Source organism: Mauremys mutica, chromosome 17 (assembly GCF_020497125.1).
Source record: "Mauremys mutica isolate MM-2020 ecotype Southern chromosome 17, ASM2049712v1, whole genome shotgun sequence".
Lineage (NCBI taxonomy): Eukaryota > Metazoa > Chordata > Testudines > Geoemydidae > Mauremys > Mauremys mutica.
The window spans coordinates 10,742,554-10,762,922 of record NC_059088.1 but is presented as its reverse complement, the minus strand read 5'-3'; the positions used below and the strand labels follow the sequence as shown (position 1 = coordinate 10,762,922).

At 55.7% G+C, this 20,369-nt stretch overlaps 2 protein-coding genes across 2 annotated transcripts in view; both read right to left on the bottom strand.

Annotated features, from left to right (window-relative positions):
• The window catches only part of LOC123351530 (myeloid cell surface antigen CD33-like), a 146,453-nt gene that overhangs the window by 106,301 nt on the left and 19,783 nt on the right, over positions 1-20,369 (bottom strand). The window lies entirely within an intron of this gene.
• LOC123351531 (myeloid cell surface antigen CD33-like) lies at positions 4,003-9,891 on the bottom strand. Its single transcript, XM_044990920.1, has 5 exons — positions 9,840-9,891; positions 6,755-6,904; positions 6,001-6,405; positions 4,683-5,000; positions 4,003-4,112 (listed from the first exon to the last, which is right to left on the bottom strand). The coding sequence occupies exons 2-5, from the start codon at positions 6,876-6,878 to the stop codon at positions 4,012-4,014; spliced, it is 948 nt and encodes a 315-aa protein (XP_044846855.1). The 5' UTR covers positions 6,879-6,904; positions 9,840-9,891; the 3' UTR covers positions 4,003-4,011.

Sequence of the window (20,369 nt, the reverse complement as noted above, 5' to 3'; positions counted from 1 at the left end):
AGATAGGTGGGTGGGTGGTTGGGGATGAATAGATGCATAGATGGGTGGATAGGGACAGAGTTGGGTGGGTGGGTGGATAGATGGTAGATAGGTGGGTAGATGGGTGCATGGGTAGGTTGGTGGGTGGTCGGTAGCTGAGTTACCGTCTGTAATAGAGCAGGGTGAGGTAATAGGCCAGGAAGAATCCAGTCGCTGCGAAGACAAGTTTGCAGCTGATTATGATAAATGCCCGAATGAGGCCTCCTGTGGGAAATGGAAGAAGCCAAGAGTCTGGGATAGATCCCTGCAATCCCTGCCCAAACCAGCCACCGCCCGCCGTCCCCACTCTTCTGCCAGTTCAGGGTGCTGACGGCCTCGTGCTCCTGGGCCCAGGAGCTGACCTGCAGGCCCCCCCCATGAGCCTTTCACAGCCAGGGGCTCCCTGTCCACCTGCCACTGGAGCTGGGGTGGGAGCGCAGGGAGCAGCTGAAGCTGATACTGAGCCCCTGGCACTGACAGGACGAGTTCAGCCCAGTCCCCGACCGGGGAGTGTCTGGGGAGAGCAGGCGACACAGCAACAAATTATTAGTCAGAGAAAGAAATCCTGGGGCAGGGAGCTTCCCGGCTCAACCTCACTCACATGCAGTGGCAGGGAGTCCTGCTAATTAACCCCACTCACACCCATTGGCCAGGAGTCCCACGGGTTAACCCCCTCACACCTGTGGCAGGGAGTCCCACGAGTTAACCTCACTCACACTTGACAAGCAGCTGGATTGTCCCATGGGCAGAGCTCTCCTCTCTCTGGGCCCAGCACCCGTACAGTCCCCAATCCTCGGCCGCCACGTTGGGAAGCTCCAGTCACAGCTGGCTCGCCCCCCCAGCCCAGCGCGACGGGGGCTGCTCATGACGGAGCAGAAGAACCGCAGGGAGTCACCCTCCCGGGCCGTGAGCTGTGAGCCTCTCCCCTCTCCCCTCAGCACAGTGCCCCCCACTGACTCTCCACCCCACTCCCAGCAGCACAGCACGCCCACTGATGCCCTGCCCTGCTCCGTTTGGCACAGCGCCCCCTAGCGCCTTACGCTACACGTGCACACGCAGGGCCCGGCTGAGCGACCCAAAGGGATTCTTGGCCCAGCAACGATACTCCCCAGCATCCCCTCCAGGTGCCCGGCCCCTCCCTGGCCCTCACCCAGCGTGGAGACATAGCCAGCTCTGGGGTCGGAGCACAATCTCGGTGCCTCACCATGGCAGCAGGTCTCGATCACAGTGATCGGTCCCTGACCCATCTCCTCCCCACTGCCCAGCACCCCCTTAATGCCACCCTGGGGTCTGGAAGCAGAGAGAACATGGCCGGCTCCCCCCACAATCCTATGGCTTCCATCGGGCTCTCCCCTCCGGGCACGGACCAGCCTGGCCCGGGTGAGCCTGGGGTCTGGCCCTGAGCGTGGGCAGAGCGTGACTAGGAGGCGCTCGCTGATTCCCGGGGCTCGCAGCGCGGCCTCTCACCGGGGCGTCCGTTCCTGGTCAGGGTCCCAGTGATGTTGGGGGGCCTGGGCGGGTCTGTAACACAAACCAGACAGGGGGGATCAGGGGGGTTGGACAGCACCGGTGGCTATACAGACCCCCTTCACCGAGCTTGGGGACGTAGCCAGCTCTGGGGGGGTGCACAATCTCGGTGCCTTCCCATGGCAGCAGGGCCAGTGCAACCATTTAGGCAGCCTAGGTAGTTGCCTAGGGCGCTAGGATTTGGGGGTGGCATTTTCTTTGGTAGCAACCGCAGCAGCCAGATCTTCGGCCACCCCGGTCGCCGCCGGCATTTAGGCGGAGGGAGCTGGGGCAGGGGAGCGTGGGGAGGGCCGTCTGCAGCAAGTAAGGGGGGGGCAGCACGCAGGGGAATCCCTGCCCCAGCTCACCCCTGCCCCACCTCCTGCACAAGCACGCTGTGCCTGCTTCACTTCTCCCGCCTCCCAGGCTTGCGGCGCCTAAGCTGATTGGCCCTGCAAGCCTGGGAGGTGGGAGAACTGAAGCAGCGACGGCGTGCTCGGGCAGGAGGCGGGGCAGGGGTGCCTCAGGATAGAGGGTGGGGGGTGGGGAGCTGCTGCAGGGGGGGTGCCTCAGGGCGGAGGGGGGGAGCTACCATGGGGGGGAAGTGCCTCAGGGCGGGAGCTCGGGGATGGGGGAGGGCGCAAGGTGGAAGTTTTGCCTAGGGTGCAAAACATCCTTGCCCCGGCCCTGCATGGCAGCAGGTCTCCATCACAGAGATCAGTTCCTAACCCATCTCCTCCCTGCTGCCCAGCGCCCCCTAGTGCCGCCCCACGGGCTGGAGACAGAGGGAACCGGGCCCTACCCTCCCGGAGTCCCGAACTGCAGGCTGGCCCCCTGTAATCCCAGCTCCAGCGCTGCCCTGGGGGAACAGCGCGGGCAGTGAGCAAGAGAGGACCTGGGGGCAGAGCATGGACGGGGCCACGTAGGGCTGTTTGGGGCAGCTCAGCCTCCCCTGGCCTGCGATACCCGTCGCCCATGAGCCTGGCCCAGCTGAGCCTGGGGCCTGGCCCTGAGTGTGGGCAGAGCATGACTAGGAGGCGCAGGCTGATTCCCGGGGCTCGCAGCGCGGCCTCTCACTGGGGCGTCCGTTCCTGGTCAGGGTCCCAGTGATGCTGGGGGTCCCGGGTGGGTCTGTAACACAAACCAGACAGAGGGGATCAAGTGGTCTGGTTCAGCCCAGTCCCTGGCCAGGGGCTGTCTGGGGAGAGCAGGAGAACGAGTGACAATAGTCAGAGAGAAATCCAGTGGCAGGGAGTCCCGTGGGTTAACCCCACTCGACGAGCAGCTGGAACCACAGGGAGTCGCCCTCCCGGGCCATGAGCTATGAGCCGTTGGCCACCGGGGTACCGGGATCTGGGAACAGGAATAACAAGAAGCCGCTCGCACAATGAGCCAACCAGTTCCTGCCCGGGGGCCAGATTGGGGCCAGCGACCCCTAGAAGGGAAAGTCCCCCTGCCCCACTCCCCGCCCCCTAGCAATAGGTTGGAATAGCTGGGGGTCGCTCCTGTTAGCTCTGGAGACGGTGATTTGCAGAGTCCTCACTGGAGCTGAAATACCCACGGCAACATGTTAGACTGGAGAGCGCCCGCCACTGACCCCCTGCCACACTGCCTGCAGCACAGCGCCCCCTAGAGCCTTACTCTGCACGTGCACATGCAGGGCCCGGCTGGCCGACCCGCAGGAATTCTTGGCCCAGCACCGATACTCGCCAGCGTCCCCTCTGCTGAGATTCAGCAGCTCCAGGCGCCTGGCCCCACCCTGGCCAGAGCTCAGGGACTCGTTCCCCTTGGCCCAGCTCAGGGTGGTCTCGGCTCTGCTCCCAGCCTCACAGCCCAGACTCAGGGAGTCGCCCTCCTTGGTCTCCAGAGACAGAACAACGCCCTCAGCTCCCCAAACATCTGGCACTGGAGAAGACGAGCAGGCAGGTTAGGCCCCCCAGAGATCCTCTGCTAAGGAACCGAGATTCAGCCACCTCTGGGCAGGGCCGGTTCCAGGGTTTTGCCACTCCAAGAGCCAGGGAAAAATAAAAAAGCCCCAATTGCGATCAGCGGTAGGTCTACCGTGCCACGTCCTTCCTTCCGAGAGGGACCAAGGAACTCGCCGCCAAATTGCCGCCACAAAGCCCTAAGTGTCACCCCAAGCACTTGCTTGCTGAGCTGGTGCCTGGAGCCAGCCCTGCTTCTGGGGTGGGAAACGGGGGCTGTTTACATGAGGAGCCCTTGCTCAGTGTGGAGACGTAGCAGCTCTGGGGTGGGTGCACAATGCTGGTGACTTTCCATGGCAGAAGGACTCTGTTGCAGAGATCGGTCCCTGACCCATCTCATCCCCACTGTCCAGCACCCTCTTAATGCCACCCCGGAACATGGCCGGCTCCCCCCACCACCCTCCCTACAATCCTGTGGCTTCCTCGGGCTCTCCCCTCTGGGCAATGACCAGCCTGGCCCAGCTGAGCCTGGCGCCAGGCCCTGAGCGTGGGCAGAGCGTGACTAGGAGGCGCTCGCTGATTCCCGGGGCTCGCAGCGCGGCCTCTCACCGGGGCGTCCGTTCCTGGTCAGGGTCCCGGTGATGTTGGGGGGCCCGGGCGGGTCTGTAACACAAACCAGACAGGGGGGATCAGGGGGGCTGGACAGCACCGGGCGGGGGGGTCACTAGTGATCCGTGAGCCTAGACACGGCCCCTCGCTGTGAGCTCAGCTGGGGGACGGGAAAGTCCCTGAGGTGACACAAGATCCGTGGGGGGGAAGGGAAGCGACAGACCCAACTGAGCCCCACCCAAGAGGCACCCGACGGAACCCAGGGGCCGGGTTAGGGCCGCGCCGGGGAACCAGAACCGTGGGAAATGGAAACCCAAGGGACCAAAACCGGTGAGTCAAAATTGGGCCTAATTGGCAGAGTCACTAACGAGGGGCCGGGCTGCTTCAGCCTGGGTACTTGAGCGAGTGTCACCAGCGCCACTGTCTGCCGGGCGCCTGGGCATTCAGCGTCCTGCTCCCCAAACGTCTCCTCCCCAGGGCGGGACAGAGCCAGGGGTCTAAATAACCCTGAACCCACCCCACCCCAGACCCAGCCACCACCAGGGACATCAGAAACCCAAGGGGGGGGGATCCCAGCAGAGGGGGCTGGGGGCCGGCGTGGAGGGGCTGGGGGGGGTCACTCACAGCCGACGTGGAGCTGGACGGTTCTGTTGGTGGAAGGTCCCTGTGGCCTGTAGGTGACGCTGCAGACGAGCTCTTTGCCGTGGTCCCCCGGGCCGGGCGTGAAGCTGAGCGCGGAGCTGTGGGCCCAGGTGCCGTTCTCCAGCTGGGCTGAGACGTCCCGGGCTGTGTCGCTGAACGGCCCCGTCCAGGTGACTCGGGGAGGGGGCCCGGAGCAGCGCCCAGGGGCCGTGCAGGTCACAGTCACCGGCTCCCCGGCCACCAGCGTCTTTGGCAGCCCCCGCGCCGGCGAGATCTGGATCTCTGGCTCCTCCGTCAGCCCTGAGACACGGGGAGAGCGGAGAGAATCACTGGAGGACACGGGGCCTTTCCCCTCTAGGGGCATGGCCCCGATTCGACCCCACGGTGGGGACTGGCTGGGTCATGGGGCTGCTGAGCGGTGTCATAAATATAGAGGGAAGAGTAACAGCTCTCTGTGTGCAGTAGCATCAAATCCCTCTTTGGCAGCTGTACTAACTCGCCTTCCCTGTAAGGGATTAATCAGCTCAGATAACCTAGTTGGCACCTTACCAGAAGGACCAATGAGGAAAGAAGAAACTTTCAAATATGGGGGAAGGGGGAAGGATTTGTTTGTGGCTCTCTTTGTTGTTCCCTCTCTGGATGGAGGGAGAGACCAGCAGGTACAACATCTCCTGAAACTATACCTGGAACAATAGATGTTAAACCACAGAAATTGTAAGTAGGCAAGGAAAGGCGCTAGGTTATCTTGTGTTTTAGCTTGTGAATTTTCCTATGCTACAGATGTAGTTTGATTCCTGTTTTTGTAACTGTGAAGCTGAGCCACAGGGGAATCCTCTGTGTTTTACTTCTTTTGTTCACGCTGTGAAGTTACCTTCCAAACTGATTTTGCAGGTGTGATTCTCTTTCTCTCTCTCTCTCTATAATTCTTCTTTTAAGAACCTGATTGATTGATTTTCAGTGTCCTGCAGACAAAGAGTCTGGTCTGTGCTCACATTGCTAACCAATTGGTTGGTACATTATTCTCAAGCCTTCACAGGAAAGGGGGTGAAGGGGCTTTGGGAGATATTTTGGGGGGACAGGGATTCCAAGTGACCCTTCCCTGGATTTTTCTATAAATCACGTGGTGGTGGCAGCAATAGCGTCCAAGGGCAAGGGAAGGAATTTGTGGCCTGTGGAAGATTCATCCTAAGCTAGTGGAATATAAGCTTAGGGGGTCTTTCCGGCAGGTCCCCATATCTATACGCCACAGTTCAGATTGGGAGGGGGAACCCTCACAAGCGGTGACTGTGGCTGCTCTTACCTGGCACGGAGATTGTGAGCGGAGGGTCAGAGCCATCGGAATTGGAGCGGTAAGTGTGTTCAGACAGGCCTTTCTCGATGTAAAAGAAATATCTCCCCACATCCGTCCGTCTTGTATCACTGATTTGCAGGGAGCAGTCGCCGTGCGATGGATCCCCCGTCAGCTGGAACCGGCCCTGGGTCTCCTGCGACAGATTCAGGCTGGTGCGACTGCTGGCCATGGGAGGATCCTGGCCCCCAGTAGCAGGCTCCTTGTACCAGTGTCCGTATAGCTCAGCTGAGGGATTGTCGGTGTCGTACGAGGCTGGGTACGTGAACGTGCAGGGGACGAGAACGCAGAGACTCTCCTGCACAGACACCGACCGCGGCACCATCAGGGTAAATCCAGGTGGCTGGGACAGGGACCCTGCAGGGGACAGGGAGGGATCGAAGTGGGGCCCATAGAGAGCAGAGACCCACCCTGAGCTGCACCCCCACAGCTCTGCCAGTGCCCCTCACTCCCGACCTGCAGCCCCCTGTGAGCCCAGCCCTGGGTCCTTGACCAATTCTCACTCTGTTTAGTTCCCAGCCTTTCCTCCATCGAGCCCCCTGCCCCCACTCCCTGTCACTCAGCGCCCCCTAGCACCACACTGGGGCACTGGGCTCCCCTCCCCCTCTGGCCATTCTCCCTTCCAAGTCCTGGGACAGACCTGTCCCCGCTTAGCGCAGGTTCTGCCCTTCCCCCTGCCCTGGGGCTGCAGGTGCTGCTTACTTACCCCTCCAGAGCAGGGCGAGGATCAGGACCCTCAGCGTGGCAGGACCTCTGGGTATCCATGGAGGGCCCTGAGCAAGGAGCGCCCTTTCCCTTGCATCCTGCAGTGGCGACAGAGCTCTGCCCATGGCTGGGGCATCCGGCTGGGACAGACCTAGAGACAGATGGGGGATGAGAAGTGTGAGAGCAGAGGCTGTTTGGGGATGCAGATCTTACGGGGGGACCATCAGTGCTGCTGGGCTCTGAAGGGGGCTGATCTGGGGCTGCTGGCAGCACAGTGACCCCCCCACAGAAAACCCCTAAACACCAGACGGTGACAGAAGATGGTGGGAAGGATGTACTGCTCAGTGCCTGCTTTGCTTCAGTCTTCCCCACAAAAAGCAGCATGTGAGCGGGGAAACAGTGAAATTACCACGGACAACAAAGGGGAAGGGCAGCAGATCGGGATAAGTAAAGATAAGTTCCGACAAATTTGAATGAATTCAGATCAGTGGGGCAAACTCATGGGTGCCAGGAGAGGTCCCAGAAGATGGGAGAAGGGCTAACAGAGGGACCATCTTTAAAAGGGGAAAAAGGAGGATCTGGGGAACTACAGACCAATCAGCCTGACCTCGACACCTGGAAAGCTCCTAGAGCAATGTATAAAATCTTCAATTTGTGAGGCCGAAGGGGTGATCACCAGCATGGATTTGCCAAGAATAAATCCTGTCAAACCAGCTTCGTTTCCTTCTTTGACAAGATAACTGGTTGGGAGCTGGGGGAAAGCAGTGGACATAACATACCTGGACTTCAGCAAGGCTTTCGAGACAGTCCCACATGACATTCTCATAAGGAAGCTGGAGAAGACGTCTGGCGGAACTCAAATGTGAAATTGCAGAACTACTAACTCTCATTTAAATCAGCTTTTGTACCAGGTGACTGGAGGATAGTGAATGTGACACCAATTTTTAAAAAAGGCTCCACAGGTGATCCCAGCAGTTGAAGGTCAATAAGCCTAACTTCAGTGATGGGCAAACTGGTTGAAATTATAGTAAAGTGAAAGTATAGCAAAGAGCAGAATGATCAGATGCAGAGATTTGTTGGGGAAGACTCAATATGGTTTTTGTAAAGGGAAATCATGGTTCACCAAACTACAAGAATTTTTGGAGGGAGTCAACAGCATGTGGACAAGGGTGTCCCAGTCCATGTATTTAGATTTTGAGAAAGCCTTTGACAAGGTTCCTCCCAAAAGGCTCTTAAGCAAAGTGAGCTGTCATGGGATAAGTGGGAAGGGCCTCTCCTGGATCAGTGACTGGTTAAAAGATAGGAAACCAAGGATAGGAATAAATGGCTAATTTTCTTAGTGGGGAGAGGTAAATAGTGGTGTCCCCCAGGGGTCTGTACTGGGAGCAGTGCTGTTAAACATGTTCATAAACGATCTGGAAAAAGGGGTAAACAGGGAGGTGGAAAAGTTTGCAGATGATACAAAACCACTCAAGAGAGTTAAGTTCAAAGCTGACTGCGAAGAGCTACAAAGGGATCTCACATTACTGAGAGACTGGGTAACAAAATAGATGAAATTCAATGTTAATAAATGCAAAGTTATGCACATTAGGAAACATAATCCCAACTATACATATAAAGTGATGGGGTATAAATGAGCTGTTACCACTCAAGGAAGAGATCTGAGAGTCACTGTGGATAGTTCTCTGAAAACACCCACTCAATGTGCAGCGGCCATCAAAAAACTGAATGTTGGGAATCATTAAGAAAAGGAAAGATAATAAGACAGAAAATATCAAATTGCCTCTATATAAATCCATGGTACGTGCACATGTTGAATACTGTGTGCAGTTCTGGTGGCCCCATCTCAAATTGGATTTGGAAAAGATTCAGAAAAGGGCAACACAAATGATGATGGGTGTGGAACAGCTTTCAAAGAAGGAGAGATTAATAAGACTGGGACTGTTCAGCTTGGAAAAGAGACGCCTAAGGGGGGCTATGATAGATGTCTGTAAAATCCTGACTAGTGTGGAGACAGTAAATACGGTGGTATGATTTACTCCTTCCCATAACACAGGAACTAGAAGTCCCCAAATGAAATGAATAGGCGGCAGGTTTAAAAGGAATGTAAGGACGTATTTCTTCACACAACGCACAGTGAACTCTGCAGACAGGGTGGGGTGCTAATGCTCCCCTCTCTGCCCCACAGCTGCATTCTCCCCTCCCCCGCTCCACCCTGCTCCTCCTGCAGCTGGGACTCTCCTCCTTGTCAGTGTTACGGACACTCCATCCTCTTCCTTCTTGTGAGAATGGTGGGGCCCACTCCCTCCTTCTCCTCCTCACATGTCAATTGGGCCACTCACACCTTCCCCCCGTGTCTTTACCTGTTAAAATGGTAACTAACTAACTCCTGCCTCTCCCTCCCCCATCCACTGCAGTGAGCTGGGCGGGTCTCAGCTTGGATCCCCCATGGCCCATGCACCATCCCCTGCCAGAGCAGGGTGGGCCAGGCCCCGTTGCCCAGGGCTGGAGGGGAAGGGGCCGACTCTGAGAGATCCAGACTCCATCCCTAACCCTGGGGGGCTGCTCTGCCCCTGTAGAGTATCTGGGAGCCCCAGGGGGTCTGTGCCCCACACATACACCCCACTTTGCCCCCCAATGGAGTTGGGTCAGCACAATGGAGTGAGCGCAGTGGGACTATGGGTGAGAAGTTTGCACGTATGTGCTCAACCTGGGGTATCTATAACTGCCCCCTCTGCAATACCTGCCCTCCCTGCCCCCCAAAACCACCCATATGGGGAAGGGGAAACCCCCGGCAGTTCCATTTCCCACCATCCCTCTGCTGCCCTCAGATGCTCTCGGGAAGGAGGCTTAGAGATGGGATCTGGGGAACCCCCTGCTATACGTGGCCCCCTGAGCCGATGCCTCCAGTGTGGTCCCCATGGTGGGGTAGCCCTGGGGCGGGACCCTGCTGGGCTGGAGGGGACATGGCAGAGCTGTGTGGGCAGGGAGCCCAGGGCTGGGATGGGAAGGGGCTGTCGGTCGGGATTGAGGGGCAGCCCAGTCTTCACTGACCTTCTAGCTCCCTCCCCCACATTTCCACTCACCCCTAGACCTGCAGAGGGGTCTCAGCACTCGGCTCTCCGACCCTGCAACCCGGGTTCCCCAGGGTTTGTGACTCAGAGCCTGGGGAAGCAGCATGCACAGGAACCTGAAAGCAGAAGTGGGAGCTGGCAGGGGCGGTTGGGGGGAGATGCTTTCTCAGAAACTCCAGAATCAGCATCTGCCAACTTCCCCTCCCTCTAGCTGGGGCTGCCTGCGGCTTCCGTGCAACAGGGGCAGGCTGCATATTGCTTGTGGGGCTGGAAATAGAACCCAGGAGTCTAGACTCTGAGCCCTGCTAAACTCCACTCTTCTCTCAGAGCCAGGAGAGAAGCCAGGAGTTGTGAGTCTCTGGGCTTGGCTACACTTACAAGTTGCAGCGCTGGTGGAGGCTTTCCAGCGCTGCAATTATTCTCCGTCCACACTTGCAAGGCACATCCAGCGCTGCAACTCCCTGGCTGCAGCGCTGGCTGTGCACCCGTTTGGGTTGGGGTATAAGGAATGCAGCGCTGGTGATCCAGCGCTGCTCATCAGGTGTGGACACGCACCAGCACTTTAATTGGCCTCCAGGGAATAAGGAGATATCCTAGAATTCCTGTTCAGCCACTCTGCTCATCAGTATGCACGCTACTGCTCTGGCCTCAGGTGACCCGCCCTTTAAGTGCCCCGGGAATTTTAAAAATCCCCTTCCTGTTTGCTGCAGTCAGGTGTGGAGTGCAATCAGGTAATCTTTCCAGGTGACCATGCCTCCACGTGGCAAACGAGCCCCAGCATGGAGCAATGGTGAGTTGCTGGACCTCATTAGTGTTTGGGGGGAGGAAGCTGTGCAGTCCCAGCTGCGCTCCAGCTGTAGGAATTATGATATCTTTGAGCAGGTATCAAGGTCCATGCTGGATAGGGGCCATGATCGGGACACGCTGCAATGCAGGGTTAAAGTAAAGGAGCTGCGGAGTGCCTATTACAAAGCCCGCGAGGGGAATCGCCGATCCGGCGCTGCCCCCACGACCTGCCGTTTTTACAGGGAGATGGACGTGATACTTGGGGGTGACCCCACTGCCAATCCGAGAACCACGATGGACACTTCTGAGCAGGGTGGGGGACAGGAGCAGCAGGAGGAGGAGGAGGAGGCGGGGGGGTGGAAACCGCGAGTGAAGCTACTGGGATGGGGGAAGACACCCCAGAGTCCCTGGAGGCATGCAGCCAGGAGCTCTTCTCAAGCCAGGAGGAAGGAAGCCAATCGCAGCAGCCAGCAGTTGCTGAAGGACAAACAGAGGAGCGAGTTACCGGTAAGCGTCTTTTATTTTCAGGGTGGAAATGTTTCAGGAGAGGAGGGGGGGTTAGGGCTGCATTCATGCCTGCCTAGATGTGTAATAGCGCATTGATGTGGTCTATCACGTCGCGGTAATCGGCTGCAGTAATCTCCTCAAAAGTTTCAGCCAGAGCGTGGGCAATGTGCCTGCGCAGGTTTATAGGGAGAGCCACTGTGGTCCTTGTCCCAGTCAGGCTAACGCGTCCGCGCCACTGTGCCGCGAGGGGTGGGGGGACCATTGCTGAACACAGGCAAGCTGCATAGGGGCCAGGGCAGAATCCGCATTGCTGTAGAAGACCTTCCCGCTCTTCCCTAGTGACCCGCAGCAGGGAGATATCTTCCAGGAGTAACTCCTGTGGAAAATGTTGGGAGACTGTTTAGTGCAGATCCCCCATGCAGCTGTTTGCTGTCCCCAACGCACAGAAACCCCTGCACAGCCCTGAAGCAATCTCAGTACCCCTTACTCACCATTTCCTGTCTTCTGTTGTGTTATGTGTGGTCTTATTTGGTATGGGAAAAGAATGCTAAAGTGAACACTGAAAACTCCTTCAGTGTGTGGGAATTACTGTTTGGATGAGATAATTAACAATGCTACCCTGTTAAATGTTGCCATTTTTGCCTTCAAGAAGTGACCTTGACTGCTGGACTGCCCAGATCTACCATAGCACAGAGACTACAGAATCTGAGGAAAAAGCCGCGAAAAACCAGGGAAGACATGCTGAAAACAGTTATTGATCACTCTGCTCGAGAGAGTAAACAGCTGCAGGAGTGGAGAGAAAGGGAAAGCAGGATCCGCCAGAGGGACAGCAGGATCCGCCGGAGAAACGCTGTGGCAAAGAGGAAAAGCACAGACCAGCTGCTAGGCATCCTGGCGCGCCAAGCGGACTCTCTACAGGCACTCGTAGCTATGCAGGCAGAGCAGTCCCGTGCTGCCCCACAGCCCCCCCGTCCCAAATTTTATTCTCTTCTGCCCCAATGTTAGCTCCAAACCCCCTTCCCCAGCATCCAGGTTCTTACCACCACCAGCTGCCTCCAACACCTGTACGTTCACCAACCAGCCCTGAGAACTATGACCCTTACCCTCTGCACTCAACCCCCATCACCATGCAGTATATGCACCCTGAAGTGCAGCAGCCATTGCACAGCACTGCAGACAGGACATATGCAAACTTGTGACTGTACAGTTCACCCACCTACCCCCCTGCCCTAGGTACCTGAAATGTTGTGTGTCTGTCAATGAAGTATTTTTCTATTCAATAAAATACATCTTGGCTTTGAAAAGTCTTTATTATTGCATAGTGAAAGATACCTTATCCCAGTAAAGAAACAGTCACTGGAAATCATGTTAGGGATAATAGAATCCTAACAGTGTAACCACTGCACTTCACTCCCATGCAAGGCAGCAAACATTACTGTTGGCTTTCAGCCTCAAATTCTTCCCTCAAGGCATCCCTAATCCTTGTAGCCCTGTGCTGGGCTTCTCTAATAGCCCTGCTCTCTGGTTGTGCAAATTCAGCCTCCAGGACTTGAACCTCAGTGGTCCATGCCTGACTGAATGTTTCACCTTTCCCTTCACAAATATTATGGAGGGTACAGCATGCGGATATAACTGCGGGGATGCTGCTTTCCCCCAAGTCTAGCTTCCCATACAAGGACCGCCAGTGGGCTTTTAAACGCCCAAAAGCACACTCCACAGTCATTCGGCACCGGCTCAGCCTGTAGTTGAACCGGTCCTCGCTCCTGTCAAGCTTCCCTGTATAGGGTTTCATGAGCCAAGGCAGTAACGGGTAAGCGGGGTCTCCAAGGATCACAATGGGCATTTCGACGTCCCCTACTGTGATCTTCCTGTCTGGGAAATAAGTCCCTGCCTGCATCTTCCTGAACAGGTCACTGTTCCGAAAGATGCGTGCATCATGCACCTTTCCAGGCCAGCCTGTGTAAATGTCAATGAAACGCCCACGGTGATCCACAAGCGCCTGGAGAACCATAGAGAAATACCCCTTCCGATTAACGTACTCTGATGCTAGGTGGGGGGGTGCCAGAATAGGAATATGCGTCCCATCTATCGCCCCTCCACAGTTAGGGAAACCCATTTGTGCAAAGCCATCCACAATGTCCTGCACGTTCCCCAGAGTCACGGTCCTTCTTAGCAGGATGCGATTAATGGCCCTGCAAACTTGCATCAACACGATTCCAACGGTCGACTTTCCCACTCCAAACTGGTTCCCGACCGACCGGTAGCTGTCTGGAGTTGCCAGCTTCCAGATTGCAATAGCCACCCGCTTTTCCACCGTCAGGGCAGCTCTCAATCTTGTGTCCTTGCGCCGCAGGGTGGGGGCGAGCTCAGCACACAGTCCCATGAAAGTGGCTTTTCTCATACGAAAGTTCTGCAGCCACTGCTCGTCATCCCAGACTTCCATGACAATGTGATCCCACCACTCAGTGCTTGTTTTCCGAGCCCAAAAGTGGCGTTCAATGGTGCTGAGCATTTCCGTGAATGCCACAAGCACTGTAGTGTCACACGCGGCAGGCGACTCGATATCATCGATATCATCGTCGGACTCCTCACTGTCACTTTGGAGCTGAAGGAATAGCTCAACTGCCAAACGTGTTGTGCTGACGACACTCATCATCACAGTCCTCAGCAGCTCGGGCTCCATTTCCAACAGAAATCGCGATTCACAGACAGAGAGTAAAACAGAAAGAGACTCACAATGGCGCCAAACGTGGCCGGAAAGACTGTGAATGCTGGGATGTGAAGCGATGCACCACGGGGCGTTGGCACAGGAATCGGAATGAGCCACACACTTCCTTCCCCTTCCCACAATACTCAGCACCAAAACGGGACGAGGTGCTCTGTGGGATAGCTGCCCACAATGCACCTCTCAATACAGCACTGGAAATGCTGCAAGTGTGGCCACACTCCAGCGCTGGCCCTACACAGCTGCATGACCAGCCCTGTAACTCCCAGCGCTGCAACTTGTAAGTGTAGCCAAGCCCTCTGTCTCCATCCCCCACTGTAACACACGAGACCCTGGTCCCCTCCCAGAGCTGGGATACAACCCAGGAGTCCTGGCTCCCAGCCCCCACTGCTCTAACCTGCCAGACCCCCCTCACCTCCAGAGCTAGGGACAGAACCCAGTAGTGGCGGGGGGGGGGGTGTGCCCAGCCCCTGTATCGGCTCTAACCCTTTATTTCTGCTGTCTCCAGTTACCAAAACAATATTTTAACACTAGCAGTTTGCACCTCTTATACAGGCTGCAGATCCTAATCACTTACCCGGCGCTCAGATGCGTTCGCCTCTGGGGTGGGGCAGCTGCAAAGAGCTCACTGGCGCCGCTCAGAGAATTCTTCCTAAATCCTAAAATACTGAATTAACTTTAGGAAAAAGAAGGAAATATGCACAGATCCACATCGAAATCACTGTCAGTCATTTATTTACGGAGTTTTGCTGACTCAATAATAAAATAATGTTCAGTTCTCTCTGTTCTTTCCTGGACCTGTACAGAATAGAGACACAAATAAGAGGCTTTGAATGTTCCTGTCTTTGTTGTTGTTAGTATTTTTCCCATGGGTGTTCCAGCCCGGTAGCACCCACAGAGTCGGCCCCTGAGCTTCCTACAGCCTCCCAGCTAGCTCCTAAGTCTGCTGGGAAAGGGACAAACATACACGTATCCCTTCTCCCAGCAGACTGACTCAGCCCAGAAGTGCAGGGGACAAATTAAGCCCCGGATGGGGAGGTGTGTAGGGAGGCAGTGGGGGCCAGAGGTGAGTGGGGGTTGAGCCCGGGGCCAGAGCCCACATCTGCATGGCCAAGAGACAGAGCCCAAAGCCCACGGGACGGGGCCCAGGGATGGACTATGGGGCTCGGAGTTAGAGCCCGAAACCCCACAGCTGGAGCCTGCCACCCCAGGGCTGAACACCGACCCCACCACCCCTGGGAAGGTGGGGAACTCACTGACCCCCTGCTCCTCCAGTGTTTGTGTCTCCAGATGGGGCAGGGCCAAACCCCTGCTGGCGGGCCCGGGGGAGAGGCCTCTGCTTTGCCCCCCGAATCACCACCCAAGAGGCTCTGGCCTCAGGAAAAGCTACATTTGAGAAACGCTGCCCCAGAACATCTTGCACAACTTGGATCCACTGGCTGGAGATCTTGGTGCCATCAATGCAAGCGAGAGATTGTCCCAGATACAGGCAGCTCCCACGGACAGCCGGCTTCCGGCCCCACCACGGGGGGGACTGGCTGTGGGGAGGGGGAAAGGGACATGGGTATTTCCCCTCTGGGGTCTCCTAGAAGGGGAAACGTCAGCAGATCAGAACTGGTCCATTGAGCGCAGACGTTTGTTTTCTGTCTCTCGGTTCCTCAAACGCCTCCCAGGTCCCGGGTCACTGAGGATTCCCCAGTGATGAGAGCTGTGGCAGCGGGTCTCAGGAAAGGCAGCTGGATTCCAGGGGCTGACTCCAGCCTTCAATTTAAGAGCTGAGATGCAGCTGAATCTGGGGTGGGGTGTGGGGACTGTTTATACAGGGATTCCTCACCCGGTGCTGAACTGCAGAAGTGTCTGGGAAAAACCTATAGCTAAAAGAAACGCAGAGCCCCCTAGATGCATTGAGGACAGTCCTGATGGCCGAGCCCTCCCAAGTCCCCCACCCTGGCCCAGTCTCCCAGCCAGACCCTGGCCCGTTCTGCCCCAGGCCAGTGGCACGTCAGCTCTGCCCCCCTGTGTGTAGGCATCACTGGGTGTGCTGGGAAGCTGGTAGCTAAGTATCAGAGGGGTAGCCGTGTTAGTCTGGATCTGTAAAAGCAACAAAGAATCCTGTGGCACCTTATAGACTAACAGACGTTTTGCAGCATGAGCTATCGTGGGTGAATACCCACTTCTTCAGATGCAAGGTTTTAGGAGAGGTTTTTTTCCTGCCCTGGTCCCCCTGCATCCCGAGGGAACACACAACAACAAAGCAACAAAGAATCCTGTGGCACCTTATAGACTAACAGACGTTTTGCATCTGAAGAAGTGGGTATTCACCCACGATAGCTCATGCTGCAAAACGTCTGTTAGTCTATAAGGTGCCACAGGATTCTTTGTTGCTTTGGTAGCTAAGTAGATCTCGTACAACAGGAAGTTTCCAGTCAGTGAGTTTGCTCAACCACCGGCTGATCGGCCCCAGTTTCGGGCACAGGTGTAAAGAGAAGCTCTGTAAGCGGTGTCAGGGATTGATCACCCCTGATGTAGACAGCCAGCTCTGTTTTATGGACAGCATTAGAAAGCCCAGATCACCAGAAAAGTGTATTTTTTATGATTTTGAATGCACGCAGGAGGCTGGGCTGCACATGCCTAATTATATTGTTTCAGTGTCTCTAAAGCCAGAAAAATCCTGGGAATTTAAGGGCAGTGAGCGTCTTTCTACCTTTGTTAAGACCTTTCTTGGCAAAGAGTTCCGGGACTGCCCGTTCCTAGTGCCCAGTTCCAAAGGTTACGATGTGCACGTCGTCGTTAGACAGTTACTGAAGGAAAAGTTGTGCACACTGAGGGAGAATGAGTCCTGTGAGTCTGTGACAGCTGGGTGCTGCCCAGACACAGCAAGAGACAGGACTTGCCCCAGCTGGGATCAGGGCTGTCAGGGTTCTTCCCTACTCTGACCTCTGGGGTACAGATGTGGGGACCTGCATGAAAAAAACCCTAAGCTTATTTCTACCAGCTTGGGTTAAAAACTTCCCCAAGGCACAAATCCTTCCTTGTCCTTGGACGGTATTGCTGCCACCACCAAGTGAGTTAGACAAAGATTCAGGAAAAGGACCACTTGGAGTTCCTGTTCCCCCAAAATATCCCCCCAAACCCCTTCATCTCCTTTCCTGGGGTGGGGGGCTTGAGAATAATCTACCAAACAAATGTGTAAACAAAGTGAGCACAGACCAGACCCTTGGGTTTTAGGACACTAAAAACCATTCAGGTTCTTAAAAGCAGAACTTTATTATAAAGAATAAAGTAAAAGAAGCACCTCTGTCAAATCAGGATGGAAGGTAATTTTACAGGGTAATAAGATTGAAAACACAGAGGATTCCCCTCTAGGCAAAACTGCAAAGTTACAAAAAACAGGAATAAACCTCCCTCTTAGCACAGGGAAAAGTCACATGCTAAAACAAAAGATAATCTAATGCATTTCCTTGCTATTACTTACAATTTTTGTAACCTTAGATGCTTATTTCAGGTAGGGTTTTAGGAGAGGTTTTTTTCCTGCCCTGGTCCCCCTGCATCCCGAGGGAACACACACAAAGAGCACAAACAAATCCTTCCTCCCACCCCAGATTTGAAAGTATTTTCCTTCCCCATTAGTCCTTCTGGTCCGGTGCCAACCAGGTTATTCGAGCTTCTTAACCCCTTAGAGGCAAAAGAGGGATTTTATGCTCCCCTTACCTACATGTTTATGACAAGGGCCCTATTGTGCCAGGTGCTGCTGAGACACAGCGAGAGACAGGCCCTGCCCCAGCTGGAATTGAGGCTGAGTTTTGCCCGGCCCTGCCCAGAAACCAGCTGCGATCCGGGCCTTACCAGGGGAAAGGCAGACGTGAAAACTGATTCTTTACTGGACACAAATAAGTCATAGTTGTTATTGGCTCTTTGGTGAAAAAGTAGCAGCGACAAAAAATGACCCATGAAAATCTATTTCAAGTAACAGCTTGTAAACAGGGAATTTTACAATCAGATGCTTTTGGCTCTGGAGTGAACAAGTTACCTTTAATATAACATCGTTATTAAGAAGTTATAATCATGTGGCACTGATTGACCTCGACAGAGACAAGGGTCCCGTTGTACCAGGCGCTGCTCAGACACAGCGAGAGACCATCCCTGCCCCTAAGAGTTTATAATGTAAGTAGCCCAGGGCACCATTATTATCCCGATTTTGGGGGTAAGGAAACTGAGACTAGACAAATGTAGCAACTTCTCCCAACCTCACCCTACAGCATTTTTAGCAAAGCAGAGATTAGAACCCAGAGTACCCGGCCAGCAGCTTAGACACAAGCCCATCCCTCCACTCCTGCCAGCTGCTGCCCCTGAGCGTGACCATCCTGCCCATCTGTGAAACGAGTGGGTGAGGGCTCAGGCAGGGTAGAAGAGAGACTCTCTGGGGCTGAAGGGTGAGAGGCTCTTTCCCCCGGGGGCACTGGGGTTTGGGAGGGGACAGGCTTTGGGACCCGGCTGCAGGGGACTCTGGGATACCTCCCCTCAATGCAGCGCTCCAGCATTTCCAAGGCCTAGTTGACTCCGCCCCGAGTCCAGGCCAGAGCAGAGATTTGCACCCAGGTTTCCCACGTTGTGGGTCCGGCCCTGGGCCAACCCCTTCCCCCTTCCCTCCACACTGTGACCCCCCCTGCACTGGATGGGCTGGAGATGCCCAGCCTGGGCCCATGGTGCGAGGGGGCTATTTGCGCCGGATCTCGGAATATTCCGTGCCTGGGGCCTCTGAAGGCTCCCCCCCTTTGCGCTGCAGCTTGGAGAATTCGATGGAGGCGTAGAGCAGCTCTTCCGGCTTCCCGGGGCCTAGCGGGCCCTGTGCTGCTGCAGCCCCGTCCTGGATGCCTTTGGTCCGGCGGGCAGCTGGAGTCTTGTGATTCTGAATGAGAAGCAAGACAGAGACACCAGGCAGAGACTTGCATCCACCCTGATTGCATGGGCTTCCCCAGGCCTCGTTTCCCCCACCCTCAGTGCAAATGCATTTCCGGCATTGGGCGTGCACTAGGAAGAGGCATGGGATTGGTGTGTTTCACACTCTGCACGCATAAGCCAATCCCATACCAGCACCAGCTCGGTTAATGCATTCACTGCCTCACCTGCACAGGCCACACATTAGCAACATGTGTGTGGGTATGTTCATTTCATGCACTACGAATGCAGGATTTAATCTCCTGCATCTCATCACAGAACAGGTTCAGGAAAGGTATTTTCTGCATTTCATGCACCGAGCACTTGGGGCAGCACTGGTTAAGTTAATGCATTATCTGCATTGCCTGCACTGGCCGTACATTAGCAATATGCAAGGGGTTGTGTACATTGTATGCACTGTGAATGCATGATTTGATCCCAGGCATGTTGTAGTTCCATAGACGATGCTGATGCGTTCATTGCATTTTCTGCAGGGTGCATATATTTGGAACAGACAAGGTGCACCCTGCATGCATTATCTGAGCATATATCCCTAATACCATAGCAAGCAACAGCAGAAATGTATTTCTTGCCCAGCTGGTGCATTCAGGAGATGCCCCAGGGATTGGCAGCATTGCAGCCCCAATCTAGTCCCGTGCACTTTGTGAGTGCACATGAATGCATACGCTGCATGTCCTCTCCTCTGAGCAAGACCCGAGGGATGAGGTGCATTTTCTGCCTGCAGGAGCCGATCCCACACAGTTCAGGGAGCCCAAGCTGGTGGCAGGGGTGCATTTATTGCACCGGGCACATGTGGGGGGGTCATGTGCCCTGGTGAATGCCTGGCTTATATTCATGCATTGGTTATAGGGGTGGGAAGGAGAAGAAGTGGAGGGGGCAGAGACGGGTGGGGTTGGAAGGGCAGGTGGGCTTGGTCCCCCGCTCCCCACAGGTACATACCATGGGGATGCGGGTGACGGTACTGTAGATCACGCTGGCCTCGTTGGCTGTCTCCCCGACCTCGGGGCTGGGGGGCGCCGGCGCCCGGCCCCGCAGTCTGCAGGGAAACGTATCAGGACAGATGCATGAGCCTGGGAGGAGGGGCGTAGACTAGCCCGTGGGGAGGAAGAAAGGGGGGACACCAGTGTGGGAGGCTAGAGTGCAGGGGACTGGGATAGGTCAGGGGAGGGGAGATCTTACTGGGGGCGGGAGGGGCATTTGGGGGTCAGTGCAGGAGGACTCAGACTTACTTGATCACATAGAGACCAAGAAGGAGTAAGCCAATGAGGACCACCAGCCCACAGGCCGTCCCGATGATCACCCAATTGACAGTCTCCTCTGAACCTGCAAAAACACAGAGCATGGGGCATGGCTGGAAGAGAACCCAGGAATCCTGGCTCCCAGCCCCACCCATTCCCGTCCCAGAGATGGAGATAGAATCTAGGAGACAAAGGTCTGCAGGGGCAGAGTTCAAAGTGCAGGGGGGCGAAGCTGCCGCAGAGGTTGGAGCCAAGGGAGAAGATCCGGAGGCCCCTGTCCCCACTCCCAGTCCAAGTCAGGGCAGAATCACAGAATATCAGGGTTGG

What these genes read in the sequence shown, in the direction of transcription:
- LOC123351531 (XM_044990920.1), bottom strand. Translation starts at nt 6,878, where the DNA reads ATGGGCAGAGCTCTGTCGCCACTGCAGGATGCAAGGGAAAGGGCGCTC. An exon ending in CCTCGCCCTGCTCTGGAGGG is followed by an intron (nt 6,406 to 6,754) that starts GTAAGTAAGCAG and finishes TGTCCCCTGCAG; the next exon opens with GGTCCCTGTCCCAGCCACCT. An exon ending in CGTCCAGCTCCACGTCGGCT is followed by an intron (nt 4,113 to 4,682) that starts GTGAGTGACCCC and finishes TTTGTGTTACAG; the next exon opens with ACCCGCCCGGGCCCCCCAAC.